Source organism: Neopelma chrysocephalum, unplaced genomic scaffold (assembly GCF_003984885.1).
Source record: "Neopelma chrysocephalum unplaced genomic scaffold, ASM398488v2 Primary Assembly neopelma1_87, whole genome shotgun sequence".
NCBI classification, from domain to species: Eukaryota; Metazoa; Chordata; class Aves; order Passeriformes; family Pipridae; genus Neopelma; species Neopelma chrysocephalum.
Window position 1 is genome coordinate 1,028,177 of NW_020897749.1, and position 15,678 is coordinate 1,043,854.

Sequence of the window (15,678 nt, forward strand, 5' to 3'; positions counted from 1 at the left end):
GCGTTTCGTTTTGGGGAGGTCTCATGTTTCTTTGCCCCTGACGCTCCTTCCAGCCTGGCTCTGGCTCTGTACAGCTCCTTCCAGCCACCACGTGCGGTCAAGGGGGGGTATAGAGTTTCTGCCCCTCCACCCCTTCCTTCCTGGCCTTCCTGCACCCTTACTCACAGGCAAGGAGGGCACTGGTGCTCGCTGGGCAGCAGCCAGGGAGCTGCGTGAGGCCCTGGGAATGGCAGGCACCCCAGTGGAGGAGCCAGTGTAGCTGCCTCGTGGCCAGGGCTCCTTGCAGGGAGCCCCTTCTGCTGTACCCCCCATCCCTGCTGCCCCACAGCTGGGAATGGCCTCTGTAATGGTTGTCTCTCCTGCCCTGCTCCCCGTGCAGTGGATCCTCTGGCAGCCGCCATGGCCAGCGGCAGGGACTCGGACAGCGAGCCGGCCGTGCCGGAGGAGGAGGAGGAGGAGGAGGACGAGGGCCCAGACGTGAGGGCCGTGCAGGCCCATTACCTGCGCAGCCCCTCGCCCAGCCGGTGAGTACAGGACCAGTGCCACGGCCTCCCGGGAGCACGTGGGAGACAGGGCTCCTGTGCTAGTTAATCCCACTGAGAGAGTACGTGCACACAGGGGGGATAAATTGCATTACTATGGGGTGGTATCATCCCTCTTCCCTGTCTCACCCTCTCATATCCATCCCCATGCTGAAACTTCTGATCCAATTTCACCTCTTCCTAAATCCTTCTGTCCATTATAAGGACTTGTGGATTTTTTGATGTTGATATTAGGCTTTCCCAGCCCCAGAAAGACCAAGGGTCTTCGGATTTGGGTTTGGTTCGGAGACAACTTCAGCTGCAGGCTTCAGGCACTGAACAGGAGGCTGTCACAGCACAAGCAGAAATTGAGTTACCCCAAGCAAAACAAGCATGATTAGATGTGTTTTCTCCTAATACAAGGAAAAATACATCCCTTTGTACTCTTCCTAAAGCAAAATGCTCTGCAGGGCTTTCTGTAGCCTTTGAGATGCTTCAGCTGAAAGCAAGGGGAAGGGATTGAGTTTGAAAAGAACCTGCCCCAGTGGCCCTGAACAAGTAGGAGATTATGAAATGTTTCCTGTTAACTGTGGGACACTGCAGAAAAATCAAGACAGAGTGCTTATTGCATTTAACTGCAAGCATTTCAGAATTGATGAGGAAGATCACTGAGCTCACATAAAGAAAAATTATGTATTCAACTTGGTAAATCCTTCTCCATCTGCTCATCACTCACTCAAAATGAACAGAAGCACCTCTCCAGTTTATTTCCCTTGCCTTGCCTTCCCTGTTCCTTTTTTCTCCCTTTTTTCTCTCTGTCAATGATAAAAGCAGTGATGAAAGTGATAAGATCCTTCCCATCCAGAACAAGGCCCTGGAAGCCTCCAGGATTGGGCTGTGCTGCACCCGTGTGTTTCACGGATGCTCGGGGCACCCACAGGTAAAATGTGTTGAGGCTGTGGTGGCAGGTTATTACCACTTGTTATGGTTTTGTTGAGCTTGGAGGCAACCTTTACAGCAAAAGGAATTGAAGGCAGGGCGTAGCTGCTAATTTGTGTCAGCTCCTGTAAATGAGACTGAGGCTCCCCTTGCTCATCTTATAAACTCCTTTGAAGAACTAGGAAAGGATTACTTTCAGTCAGGGTTGACAAGTGCTGGAACTCAACTAAATGACCTAGATGAGCCTGTTAAGTGGTTTCCAATGGCTGTGCCCTCTGTTTTAGTTCTGGAGCATGAAAGCAGTTCAGCTCTCCAGACACTGCTGCACCCTGACTGCATATTAATCACCCTTCCTCACCTGCCTTAGTTAAACAAAAACAAACACTGTTGGAAGTACTGCAAGTCTGCATGGCCAGAGAGCTTCTGTGATGGCAGCAAACTTGTCCTAATGACCTGTACCATCTATTTGGAAGGAAGTGTAGATGGTGTAGATCAGGGAAAAAGCTCTGTAAAATGTCTTGTTAAGATGGTCTAAATGAGAGAAGATGTGCTTGGGTTGTACAGGTGGACCCAGATGGAAAGATAGTTGTTTTCAAGATTGTGGCCCCTTTTTTGCTTAACAAAAACTTATGTGAATCACACTGTGTGTCAAAGAACTCCCTTCAAAGGTGCTTGTGGGTGTCATAGTGCTTTCTGACCTGCAGTTGGACAACACTGAGATTGGCTCAGCTGGTTAGAGCATGGTGCAAATAACATCAAAGTTTGATCCCTGTACAGGTCATTTACTTAACAGTGGGACTCCATGAATCTTGAGGGTCCCTTCCAACTCAGAATATTCTGTGGAATCTGTGAAACACTGTGTGAGTGGAGAGACTGACCACAGATTCATGCTATGAAGTGACCAACGTGCTGAGGGAGAGTCACAGGCTTTACTCTCAGTGCTCGCATTGCAGCTTGTGGTAACTCAGAGGGTGCTTGTGGGCAATTAGCCAGCAGAGAGAATACCCAACACCTTGGTGTAATCTGGTGTTTTGAATTGTTCAATAAGTTCTAGTTAGGACAATGTTTTTATCTGTCTGTCTAAGTGAGAGCTGCTTGTGAGACTGCTCCTTGTGATCCATCCCCCTCCCAGTCTCAAACCAGACACTGATCTTCTCCACCCGAAAAACTTCTCCACCAGGCAGTTGTTTTGCACTCCCAGTCCATGAAGCTCCTCTCCATGGGACCTGTCTCAATCCTGCACTGGATACCAAGGGCATATTTAAAGTCTGTAGTGCCATGCTGGAGAGCAGGGTGGGAATGAGGGGTGGGAGAAGAGCTGGGACTTCCCTACTGCAGTGAAAGGATCCTCTGTGCTCCAGTTCCCTGCTGCTCCCCTCTGGAATGGGTGCAAAGGGCTAAAGTCCTGGGGGTAGGATCCTATGGAGGGCATTGCCTAATAGGCAGTGTGGTTGGTTGGCAGGTATTCCATGATATCAGACACTGATACAGAGAGCATCTTCATGGAGCCAATCCATCTGTCATCTGCTGTGGCTGCCAAGCAAATAATCAATGAAGGTAAGAGGAGCAAGGATAAAAGAACTGTGTAAGTAATAGAGACCTGAGTTGCACTAGTTTTGCCTTTGTCATCCAGAGATCCTAAAATGATAAAAAAGCCTTTATGAGATAACCCCACCTGAGGTAGAGGTGCAAATCACAAAGAAATAACAATTTACAGAAAGGTTTGGTGACTTCCTTTGAAGTTGTGCAATGAATTTGTGGCAGAATTATGTACCACAGTGGTGAATGTAGTTTGAGTGCTGGTTGCTCACTGCAACAAACTGAATTTAGAACAGAACAGAACAGAATAGAATAGAATAGAATAGAATAGGAGTATTTCAGTTGTAAGGGACAAACAATGATCATCTGAGTTCTGCTATCTAACCAAAAGTTAAAGCATATTATTAAGGGCATTGTTTTACTCCTCTTAAACACTGACAGGGCTGGGGCATCAACCATCTCTCCAGAAAACCTGTTCCAGTGTTTGACCTCCCTCTCAGTGAAGAAATGTGTCCCAGTGTTCGGTCTTAACCTCCCCAGTGCAGCTTTGAACCCTTCCCACCTGTCTGATCGCTGGATACCAGGAAGAAGAGCTCAGCAGCTCCCTCTCTACTTCCCCTCTTCAGGGAGGTGTAGAGAGCAGCTGCATTCTTCTGGGGCTGGGATAAGGGTGCCCTTAACTCCCAGGCCTTTGGCCAGTGGGGGTCTCTGGACTGAGAGGGCAGTGCCGTGTGCTCCTCCCATAAGCAGGTGCTGCACACATTGCAGACAGAACAGTGTGATGTTTCTGGGGGGAAAAAAGTAAGTCAGAAGTCTCAGACTTGTGTCCCAGACATAATTAATGACAGGTCATATGTTTGTGTTGTTTTTATGTGCTTTGAGTTACAATGTCAGTTTATTCCAGAACTGAAGACAAAGGAGGTCAGGGTAGATTCAGTGTGTCCCAGGATGTTGGAGTCTGCGCAGCAGCTGATGGTGGAAGACCTGTACAACCGAGTTAAGGAAAAGATTGATGACACCAGCTTGTTTAACACGCCGTGTGTGATGGACTTGCAGAGGGCACTCGTGAAGGACAGGCTGGAGACCCCCAGGGATGCTGTGGATGAAGTCTGGCCTAATGTCTTCATAGCAGAAAAGTGAGTGTTGGCTTTTGCCATTGAGTTGCGTGAGATTCCCAGTGAAGGGTCAAATGGAACCGTCGAAGGCATAACATGTATTACATGTATCTAATACCTTTCATCCCTAGAGAGCCCCAAAGTGTTTTTCAGACTGTGCTCGTAGAAATCTCTATGCACTGAAAAGTAAATATATCTGGAATAGAATCAGCAGCTTTCCTATGCTATTTTGATGCTTCAGCAGTTTAGGAGAGGACAAGGCAAATGAGCCCAAATTCCACTGTTCTGATTGGAATTTGGCCCTGAAATTGGAACTGAAGTCTTTATTATGTCGAAGAGAGTTAAAAAAGAAATGCCATAGCACATGTCAAGTGGAGATGGTTAGGACTTCTGTACCATGGTTCAGCTGTCCAGGACACCTGTGTTAGTGACCATACGGAATTAGAAGTGGATATAATGTAAAGCATCAGTTATGGAGTGGTAAAAGTGGATAAATAAGTACACAGCCTGAACCCAGGATGGCAGCATGAGTTTCAAATCAAGCTGCAGTGGAAACGGAGCATGTGGCTCTACAGGTGAATGCAGGTTTCTCATTGTCTTTTTCCAGTGAGTATTGGAAAGAAATACCTGTAGGACTCTCACAGAACATTAAGGTCTGAGTGGAGCCACATGTTGGATGAGTAACACGGACGGGGGGTTCTGTAGACCTTGTAGCAGGCAGCTCCTCTCCTACCCACCAAGGGAGCACTGGTACCTCACATCTCTTTTTCTTTCTTGAAGAAGCGTCGCAGTGAACAAAAGCCGTTTGAAGAGACTGGGCATCACACACGTCTTGAATGCAGCTCATGGTACAGGGGTTTACACAGGACCAAGCTTCTACAACGGTCTCAATATCCAATACCTGGGCATTGAGGTGGATGATTTCCCAGATATGGATATCTCCAAACACTTCCGCCCGGCTGCGGAGTTCCTTGACGAAGCACTGCTGACTTACAGGGGTAAGGGGAGAAGATTACAGTGGTTCCAAAATGCTTGGGAATTGTGGGTGGAAGCGTTACTCTGATAAACAGCCCATGCCACATTTGCAGTGGGGGAGAAGGAAGGCAGAGCCTTCATTCCCTGCATGCAGCACCAGTGACCGCTTGTTCCCCTTCCTGCCGTGCCTCATCCAAAACAGGAGGGAGCAAACTAGTAAGGGGAGGGAGCCCAACAGCCCCTGCTGCAAGGCCCATGTCTTCAGACTCAGTGGCTGCAAGTCACCTCCCTCAGCTGCTTTGAAAGAACCCTAAAACAGCAAAGAGCAGAAGTCCTGCTGCTACATATTTTTTAATATTGATGTAATACTACGTATATATAGTTATATTCCTGTACCCTGCAAGCTTCAGTTTTGCCATGATGCAAAAACCAGGCTGATTTACTAGAACAGTCCAGACAGCTGAGCTGAACCTTTGGATGTCTGTCTAATTTGCTGGACTCCAACTCCATGGCAGCTGTTATTCTGTGGACCTCCAGTGCACACTGGTCATTCTGCTGCAGCTTCAGTTAGAAGCTAGTTAGTATTTCAGTTAGAAATACCTTTATGCAGTTCAATATGGAAATGAACACCATGATCAGTGATATTACTGATATTATTTATATATTTAGTCAATTAATTTAATTATTGTAGAGAGACAACAGATTACCTCCTAGCAGAAGTGACAGTAAGACAAGTTTTGTTAGCACACAAGGAAAGTTGAGACAGTTTTAACAGCTCAGCACCACGAGGTGGGACACTGCCTATCTGTGTTCTTCCTCACAACTCCCATTACTACCCTTGGCATAGTCCAGGTGCTTACTGCTGCTGGCATTCATCGACCCTTCAACTCCCTACCCAGCAAAAATGACAGCCCAGCAGGGGAGAGAAGGTTCTCCCCTGGGCTGGTGATCTGAACTGGCTCGTTAAAGGGCCGACACGGGAAAGGGTGCACCGAGGCAGAGGAGCCTTGAAAGGAAAGAGGAAGAAGATCTCCCCCTGTTGGTGAGCTTCTAGATTGGCTTTGCTGCCTGGTAAAGTGCTTGGAAGGCAACCAAGACTTTTGGTGCTAAGAAAGGTGTAAAAGACATTTCAGGATTGTAGAAAGAGTTTCATTTAGGTAAACACTTGGGGTAACATAGCAGCAGTCAGAAAGGTGGTGTTTAAACTGGCTCCATGAAGTTTCAGTGCAAACAATTTGATTAATGTGGAGTTTATCACACATTTAGAAACAGTAATTTCAGTTATTTGTAAGTTGGCAAAGCCTCATTTACACTCTTCATATTTCCACGCTTTTCTTTAGCCGTAATTTGCTATAAAAGTAACTTTAAAATTTTTTGGTGTCAAAGTGTGGTTTTCTGCAAGAGGTAGTAAATGCCATGAAATAAAGCAGATCTTCAGTTTTGATTCTTGCTCTTACTTTTACAAGACAGTGGGTCCCAGTAGTTTGAAGCAGCTGTTTCAGTTTGTCAGAGTCAAAATCAGTTCTTTCCTGCCAGTTGCTTGGTTCTCCTCTTCTAAGATGTACTATGACTTTGGCTTCCTACATGTAACCTTTTGAGGGTACCTTGCCAAACTGATCTGGATTCTGGCAAAAAACCAATCAAATTAATATGAAATTGTATTTCAGCTCCATAATGTGCCTTATGAAAAACTAAATTATTCTCTTATCTTCCCAATACCTTCCTGGAGGCTAATGCTAATATCTCCTTTTTTACATATTGAGAAACAAGCTCGGAAGGCTTTAATGTCTGACCCTATATCAGGCAGCAAGTCAAGAATACTTGCCTGTCTTTCTAATACCTGTTATAAGCTTTTTGACTATTTGAGTAAGTGAAGTGTGTAGGCAAAACTACAAATATTATTTAGCTTGTTTTGAAATGTGCCTGCCCACAGCTTTTGAAACTAATGCGCTTTTTATTCATATTTTATTAAGGTAAAGCTATGAAATATTTAGTATTCAGTCACTAAAACGTATAATCTGTCTAATTTTTAACGCCATTCAGAGAATGCTTTTGTGCTACATATCAGAGCATGTGTACCACACATCTGTGACTGGAAATAGCTGAACACTTTCCTGTTCGACATCTGTAGGCAGAGTCCTGGTCAGCAGTGAGATGGGCATCAGTCGCTCTGCCGTGCTGGTGGCTGCCTACCTGATGATCTACCACCACATGACCATCTTGGAGGCTCTGATGACTCTGAGGAAGAAACGAGCCATTTACCCCAACGACGGCTTCCTGAAACAGCTGCGGGAGCTCAACGAGCAACTGCTGGAGGAGCGGGAGCTGGAGCACTCTGGAGATGAAGAAGTGACTCCTAGTCAAAGTCCTGTGGCCCGTGCAGGGACTTCTTCCCGTTTGTCTGGAGCTGGGGACGCAGAGAGCGTCGTGGGAGCCCGAGCCCACTCCATCACGGTAGAAGAGGAGGACACGAGCAGCATGCTGGGTAGTTTTATGAGCTCTTCATCAGTGTCAAAAACCAGCTGGGTTTCCAAACGCTCCACCCTGATCAGCGAGGAGGAAGAGGAACAGTTGTATGAGGAATGGAGGAAGAAACAAGGCCTCTCTGCAAGGGAACCAGGAGTTAACCATGAAAGAAGAGCATCTCCAAAGCATCTGGATCGGGAAGAGGAACAATCTGATGAGGATGTGGAACAGAGGATCCATGACTGGCAGCGCAGAAATGAGAAATACCAAATGGAGGGTGCAGCCAGGGAGGAGGATGGTGATTCCAGCATGGGAGGAAGACCTTACCCACCAGGTGAATTCAGTGATGTTGAAAGTGTGAGCAGTTTTGAGATCCGAACCCTGAAAAAGCAGCTGGAAGCCAGTAGCTTTAGCAGGATGAGGAGGAGTCGCACAGGCTCTGTGTCTTCTGAGAGCACTTGGGACATGTGGAATCAGAGGCTTCTGGAGATAGAGAAGGAAGCTGCTCAGAGATACCATTCCAAGAATAAAAATTGTGGGGAAATGGGAAGAAAGGAGAGGGATGTGGATGAGGAGAGCGTGCTTTCAGACAGTAGCTCCTTCTACAATTTCTGCCAAAAGAACAAAGACAAGTTGACTCCTCTAGAAAGGTGGAAGGTCAAGAGGATCCAGTTTGGCTTTCACAAGAAGGATTTAGAACCATCATCATCAGCTGCACCATCTCCAGCAGAAGATGGCAACCAGGCAGGTGAGGAGGGAGCGGAAGGGAAGAGTTTGTCTGATGTTGACCTGACTGCTTACCAGGCTTGGAAGATGAAGCGGCAGAAGAAGGTGGGCAGTGAAAGCAGCAAGGAAGAATTTGTGGAATTTGCCAAAACCGAGGATTCTGCTTCGGCTAAAAAGAGGCAGAGGCGTGTAGAGCTCCTCGAACGTTCAAAGAAAATTTTAGAGGAAAGCCAGTCCATGTGCAGCTGGGAGACAGACAGCACGATGAGTGGGAGCATCCCCCTGTCGGCTTTCTGGCCCTCGGCGCCTTCTGCAGATGGTGCCGACGATGCAGCTTCTGCCCTGAGCATGCAGACAAATCATTCATCTTTATCACGGACCAGGAGCAGCACGGGAGCAACGCAGCCTCAGGTGCCGAGTGTACCCCTTCCCAACCTCCCGGTTGGTCCAGGTGACACCATATCCATGGCAAGCATTCAGAACTGGATCGCTAACGTGGTCAGCGAAACCATCGCTCAGAAGCAAAACGAGATCATGATGCTGTCCCGTCCATCGTCCGCGATGGCCTCCCTGTCAGGAGACCTGGGCAGGCGAGGAGATGATGACAAGGTTTCTCTGCTCAGTGCTCAGAGCGGCTCATCTGTGGCTGCCTCTCAGCTGCGCCAGCAGGAGCTGCGCCGGGCCGAGTCTCAGTCTGTCCTGTCCTGCAGCACCTCCGTGAGCGCAAGGACAGAAGGGACTGCTTCAAACATGAAGACAACACAGACAAGCAAGCCACTGTACAGCCTCTTTGCTGATGATGTTGACCTCAAGAAACTCAGGAGGAAGGAGAAGGAGATGCAAATGGAAATGAGAGAAAAAATGTCGGATTATCAAGTTGAAAAGGTGATCAGAGACAATAAACGCAGCACTTTATTTAAGAAAAAGGTGACCAAAAGAGAGGAAAATGAAAGGGAAAATGGCATAGAGAGTACAACAAACAGCCATGGGCATCCCTTACAAGCAGATTTTGACAGAACTGGTACAGTCTTCGATCTGTCCAGTCAGCATGCAAACTCAGGTGCACCAGAGTCAGAAATAGAGACTGATATTACCAAGTGGCTCAATGGCCTGAAAGCAGAGAGAGAACCACCATCTTATCATGAACAAACTGAGAAAGCTAGAGAGAAATATAGCAGATCATCCAAAGTTAGACAGATGGATTCTGAGACATCCAGTTACAGATTCTCCAGGTCCCAAAGAGAAGAGGTAGACAGCTGTTCTTCCTATGAGTCAAAAGGAGAATCACTGAGAACCATGTCAAGATTTTCCTCTGCTTCTGCGAAAGAAGACAAAAAGATGTACAAGTTCACAAGGTCGAGGGTAAGTGAGACAAGTTCCAGAGAAAACAGCCCAGAGCTGCATGTTTTCAGCCGATCTCCTGAGCCACCCTTTGCCTCTGAATCCCCTGAACCGTCTGCACAGAGCCGAGTCAGATCCCATCATGTGGAGGCGTGTGAAGAGGAGGCCAGGTCAGACGTGTCAGAATTTGGAGCAAAGAGAAAGTTCACCCAGAGCTTTTCAAAGTCTGAAGAGGATGGAAAGAAGGAGGCAAAAGTGGAGCAAAGGGAAGAAAGGTTTGCATCTAGACAGTGCTCTCAGTACAGGCGAAGCACACGCAAAGAGGAGGAAGAAGAGATGGATGATGATGCCATTATTGCTGCTTGGAGAAGCCGACTAGAAGAAACTACGGCAAAGCTCCAGCGGAGAAGGGAAGAGTGACCAAGATCAGACTACAGGAGCACAAGCAGAGCCAGAGTCCCTGAATCACTCACTCATCATTATATTTTTGATAATCCTTTGTGGTTTGTAGGGCATTTCCTGCAGATAGTTCTCTTCTTAATCAAAAGCGATAAAGGGAAGAGGTCAAGTTCTGCAAGTGTTTGTGGCTTGTCAGAAAGAAGATGCTAGAATTAAATGATCAATGTAGGTAGGAACACAATGTTAGAAGCCATTAGGAGCCAGACAATGTTTCAGCAGCAAAAGCAAGTAACGGTGGCACCTCAAGTCAAAAGACCAATCACATCCCATTTTGGTTATTTCAATTTCCTAGTGTTGTTAAAAACTGGACATATTTTTTTCTCGGATCTTTTTGATCATAAGTGGAAGAAGCCAACAGCCTTTTCTAGGAACTTGAAGAATGTTTCTCTCTTAATCAGCTTTACTTTATACCACTGAGAAGATATTACCAGGTAGGCTCCATTTTCTGCACCAGCCTTATGAATGTCTACAGAAATAAGACAGTTCGGGGAAACACATGTTCTGTTTTACTTTGCTAAGTAGCAGAAGCGAAGTAAAATACTAGGAAAAAGAAGATGCCTCCTTTTTAGAAGTTCAATGCAGTAATGAATGTATTCCTGTGGTACCATTTTTTCTATTTTCTATTAGATAGAGTCATCTCTGCTCCATTATGTTTGGTTCCTGCTAATAACTTTGGGTCAACAAAGGACAAATGCAGTTATATTAACAACCATCTAAAAATCATGTTTTGATGTAGTTAAAGAGATGGGGTTAGGGCTAGGATTAGTGTTAGGTTAGGCTGGGTTTCTGAGTACTGATTTCACTTTGGTTTATGTATGCAGCTCAGCTAAGTCCGTGCTTTCGTGTTCGTAGTCAGATTGTCATGTATTAATTTTCAGCATGATTGCCTTAAAAGAGAAGCGTGGTACACAAACTGACCTCGAAATAACATTGCGTATGACTGGAATGTGGGTATAAGGCACCATGCACCAGCTGTGTGTCTGTGCAGGTGGTAGCTGGAAGCTCGGTTTAAGAGGTGGCAGGTCTGGTTGGCACGTTCAGTTAACGTGTATCCTGAGCCACAGGGTTCACTTTTCAGAGGGAGAGGAGGAAGCACAGTCTCCACGTTAACTGAGTGCACCAGGTTAGGAGCCTGAGGTCCTTCCATGCCCTGCAGAGCCTGGAGAGCTTGTGTGATCCACCAGACCTGCCACAACATCCCCTGTGTGGCTCGTGTGACAACGTGTCTTTGACGCACCAAAGCACCCAACTCTCTGTCACCAGTCAACATCCTCCACCTCTCTCTTGTAAACACATCGGCCAGTTTCTACTGACTTTGACTCTGGAATTATCTGTTCCCTCCTCTGTACAGACTGTATTTTGAAACAACAAAGCCCTCTGGCAGAGCTGAATATAAAACGACAATGGAGGGATGATGCAGTAGTGCTCTCTCACAGGAAGTTTTTCTTTTTCTTGTAATCTCCTCTCCCTCCCACTGTGATGCTTAGAGCTCACTATTACTATTATGCTAGTCCCTCTCCCTATTTTAATTGTGTAATACAGACAGCAAGCTCCACAGGGCAAGGGCCTGCTCTTTGTCCCTGTCTGTGTGACGCTACGCACATCAGCAACGCTATCTAAATAATGGTTACTGATAACAAAATGCAGCTGGCAATCTTCCTAAACTTAGAATCATTTCTCTCAACTATAACTCACTGATTAGACATTATCCCTGCTTCTCTGAAGATAAAGATGATTCTTTCTGACAGCCAGGACTGGGGTAAATGATAGCTACTTATTGTCAGGTAAATGGAGCCTCAGAATCAGGTGATTGAACAGTAACAGTTGTAGAAAAATAAGAGAAAGAACACGTTTTAGTTGTGTGGGTTGCTTTTTTGGTTTTGGTTTTTTTTTTTAGTAAACTCAGATTACATTTTGAAGTGCATAAGAGGCACGGTCTTGTTAATGTTTCAGGCATGCAGAGATGCTCTGAGGTTCATAATGCGCTTCTGCTACAATATAATATATAATACAATGCATCCCTTGTTTCTGCATACCTCTGTGAGTTGTTATTTTTTAAAGTAGTGGAATTCCAGGTCTTGATCCACACTCTGAGATTTTATATTAAATTTCTGGAATTTGTGTTAGGATAGGCATTTTCCTCTTCATCCCTGGTAGAGTTGCTCTGTGGAAAACAGCCCTGCATAGACATATTTGGAGCTTGCTTTCATTTCAGTCTAGAAAAGGTCTTAAATTTCGATGGATCAAAGTGGAAGTGTGCAGTACCTTCTGGCACTGAATTTACTTTTTTATCAAAGGCTGATTCCCTCTGAAAAATCCCTCTCCCTCTTCCTGTGCCTGGCTGTTCCCAGCAGACAAGCCTGTCCTCTGCAGTACTGTAGGGGGCATCTCGCGCTGTAAAAGAGGAGCAGTGGATGATGTGGTAATTGGTTTCATTTTGCACTGTACAGCACGGCCTTTGTTTGGGCAGCATTTTGATTTAAACACTAATCTAGGTCTGCTGCACAAATAAATTATTCAAGACCGAGGGGCAGAATATGGTTCTATAACAAGTCTGAGCCACACCGTCCTGATAGCGAGTTTTGACCCTTGTGAGAAAGGGTTAAGTGGGTTCTGCTGACTCATTGAGGTAGGTGGCTTATTAGTTCACTTGTGTAAAAGGGAGATAAAAATGGTTTGCTGGGGAGAGGCCATCTAAGATGCTGGCTGAGCAGTCATGAGGGAGAAGCCTTAGAAATAGCTGAACTTTATTTTCTTATTGCTTATATCCTTGTTAATAAAGCCAAACCCCCAAAGCAATAAGGGGGTGGGGATCATTTTGGACTCCATGCAGTATACGGCCAGTGCTTGAAAGCAAGATGGGAAAGGCTCCAGCTCACAGGTATAAATTACATGAAACACTGACATAAAGACCTTGCATGGTGAAAATATTAAAGCATTCAGTCATAAGACCAATAACCAGGAGAGACAGAAATGGAGAGGTTGAAGGCAGGCTAGAAAGTCAGGTTTTAAGATGAGAATTTAGAAGGAGATAAGGAATTGCAGAAAGGGGAGAGGTCTGCACAGATTGTTTCAGGTGACCAGAGCTGCAGAGTGAATGGTTTTTCAGCAATGACACCAGTCTGACACTAGATTAAAAGAGTAAATAAGTACCCAAATTCATCTAGGGGGGATTTTTCAGCAAAGATGCGCTGGGACTGATATTTTTCCTCAGACTCAATTTGCTGCTGCAGGAAGGAGGGCGTTTTTTGGCATTGTGTAGTGGAAGGTGAAAGTGCAAGGAGCATCCATACGGTCAGTTAAGAATATAAACACAGGAACATCAGAAAGGCTGTATGGGGTCAGACCAGAGGTCCACCTGGCTCAATATCCTGTCTCTGACAGAGAACAACAGCAAATACCTAGGGAAGAATATAAGAGCAGTGATATAAGTGATATTTCCCCAGCATGATCTTCCAGCTTCTAATAATTTGCAACTCAAGGACTTCCTGAGCCAGGTGTGATATTCTTGTATTTAATAGCCCTTAATAGATTTTCCTTGTATGGGGGTGGCTAGTAATTTTTGAGTTATAGCCATAATAGCCTTGTACCCACTAGCCTCTGTAATCTCCTGTGGCAAGAAGTCCCACAAGTTACTCTACATGGAATGCTAAGCCATCTCCTTTTTTTCTGTTCTGAACCCTCTGCCCCCTAGCCTTTAATGCCAATATAGTATCTGTTTAGTATCTACATATGCCATGAGATTTTACCCCCTCTCTGTCATTAAATCCCATCCTTAGCTGTCTGGTTCTCAGCCAGAGTTACTCATTCCTCATACAGGGGCTGCTCCATGTCTCTCATTATCCTGGCCATTCTTCTCCGAACCCTTTCTAGTTCTTCTTTGTCATGCTTGAGATGAGGGACCAAATCCTCACACAGTATCCAGGGTGCAGGTGTGGGAGGGATTAATCCTAGGGCATAATGACCTTCTTTTTTCTGTTCTCTGTTCCTTCCCTATTAACTCCTAACAGTTTGCATGTTTCTTTGGCTGTTGCTGGGCACCACAGTGATATTTTCATAGAACTATTTATTATGTACACAAAATCTTATTGTTGGATGGCAATGGTCAGCTCCAAGATCATATTTTTTTATGTTGGGTTTTCTTACATGTAATGCTTTACATTTATTAGCCCTGAATTTCATCTGCCATCTTAGTGCTCAGTCTCTCAGTCTCATTAAGTCCTTCTGAGTTTTCCCACAGCCATCCTCTTATTTCCACTACTCTCTTTCCTTAATGTCCTTTGAGCGGTGTAGAAACTCAGAGGATATGGGAAGCAAAGAAGTTAAGGAGGGGTTGATGAGAGAGAAATCCATTTGATGCTGGTCTGCTTGAAGTAAGAAGTAAGAAAGTGATGAAAGCTGGAGAGCAAGGAGATGAATGTTCAAAAAGAGATCTGAAGACAATAGGCAAATTGAGAAGGGGACCCACACTGGACGGAGACAGGAAGATGTAAGACAGAAAGGCTAAAGCAAAATAGTAATTTGTTTAGATGTGTTTAAAAGTCCAGGGAAAGGTTATGAGGCAACCTCTGTGGGAAGGATGGAGATTTAAAGAAATTACAGGTCTGTGAGAAATGCGAAGAGGACTGGGATAAATGGAAAGGGTGAGAGACATTAGTGGGACACAGATGATAAAATGACATCTGTGCTGGACTGGGACTTCAATGTGGCAGGAGCAAGTTCGGCAGGAAGCGGAAATGTGCCAGAAATACATTATTCCTCATGTAAGAGCCGCATCCTGCGTCCTAATACTGATCGGTGTGGGGCCATGGCCCATTTCCCCCATCCAGGAATTTCAGGGCAATGTGATTTATTGTGTGCAGCACCAGCTTAGACTGGATCATTTGAAAAGGAGTTTAGCACCATTTCCTTCCTTTACAGCTCCTTGAGAAATGGGTACACGTTAGCTGTGGTGGAGAGCCGGGTGAATGGTGAGACAAAAAGTTTTATTTGGGGCTGCTTGTGTTGCATTGCCTGCCCTTCCTTAAAGGGTTTAGCTGGGGTACATTCAGTGTAGACATTAGAATGTGAAAACACATTATATCCATGACCTCCCTAAATTTATAGGCAATCCAACAGAGATACTGAAAGCATGTGATTCATATAGTTGAGGGCTTGGAAACAGACACTGCCTGCTCATGTACTCCAGGAAAATCTCTTTGAGTGCTACCTACCTATTCTCTGGAACTTCGCTTGTCATCTAGCAAAATGAAAGTGGGTCAAATCTCTCTCTGTTCTAATTGTGAAGAAAACTTCCAAAATGGGAACTATGTGTAACAAATAAACAGTTCTCTGGAGAGGTGGAGTGCAGCTCTAAATGGTGTGTGAATTGCCCCAGTCATCTCAGCAAGGTGCTGACTTATTTGCCCAGGAGTAGTAATTTAAATGCCAATAATATTTGCTACATTGTTCTTCATGTAAAAAATTGAGAAAGGTGCAAAGTACACGTACTTAGGTTGTGTATTGCCAATACCAGCAGAAGCTACTTGAACGATCACCCGTGTCATTTTGGCTATCCCTAGGAACAGAAATTTTTTGGACATGAAAGCATTGAAGAA

At 45.4% G+C, this 15,678-nt stretch overlaps 1 protein-coding gene across 2 annotated transcripts in view; it reads left to right on the forward strand.

Moving 5' to 3' along the window:
* Positions 1-388: 388 nt before the first annotated feature.
* Positions 389-15,678, forward strand: part of DUSP27 (dual specificity phosphatase 27, atypical) — a 31,841-nt gene continuing 16,551 nt past the window's right edge. For both annotated transcript variants that reach the window (XM_027692600.1, XM_027692598.1), the window contains exons 1-5: positions 389-524; positions 2,923-3,017; positions 3,904-4,135; positions 4,895-5,112; positions 7,221-10,512. In XM_027692600.1, the coding sequence (XP_027548401.1) occupies positions 400-524; positions 2,923-3,017; positions 3,904-4,135; positions 4,895-5,112; positions 7,221-10,042 (3,492 nt within the window). In that variant the 5' untranslated portion in view covers positions 389-399 and the 3' untranslated portion in view covers positions 10,043-10,512. The remainder of the gene's footprint in view (positions 525-2,922; positions 3,018-3,903; positions 4,136-4,894; positions 5,113-7,220; positions 10,513-15,678) is intronic.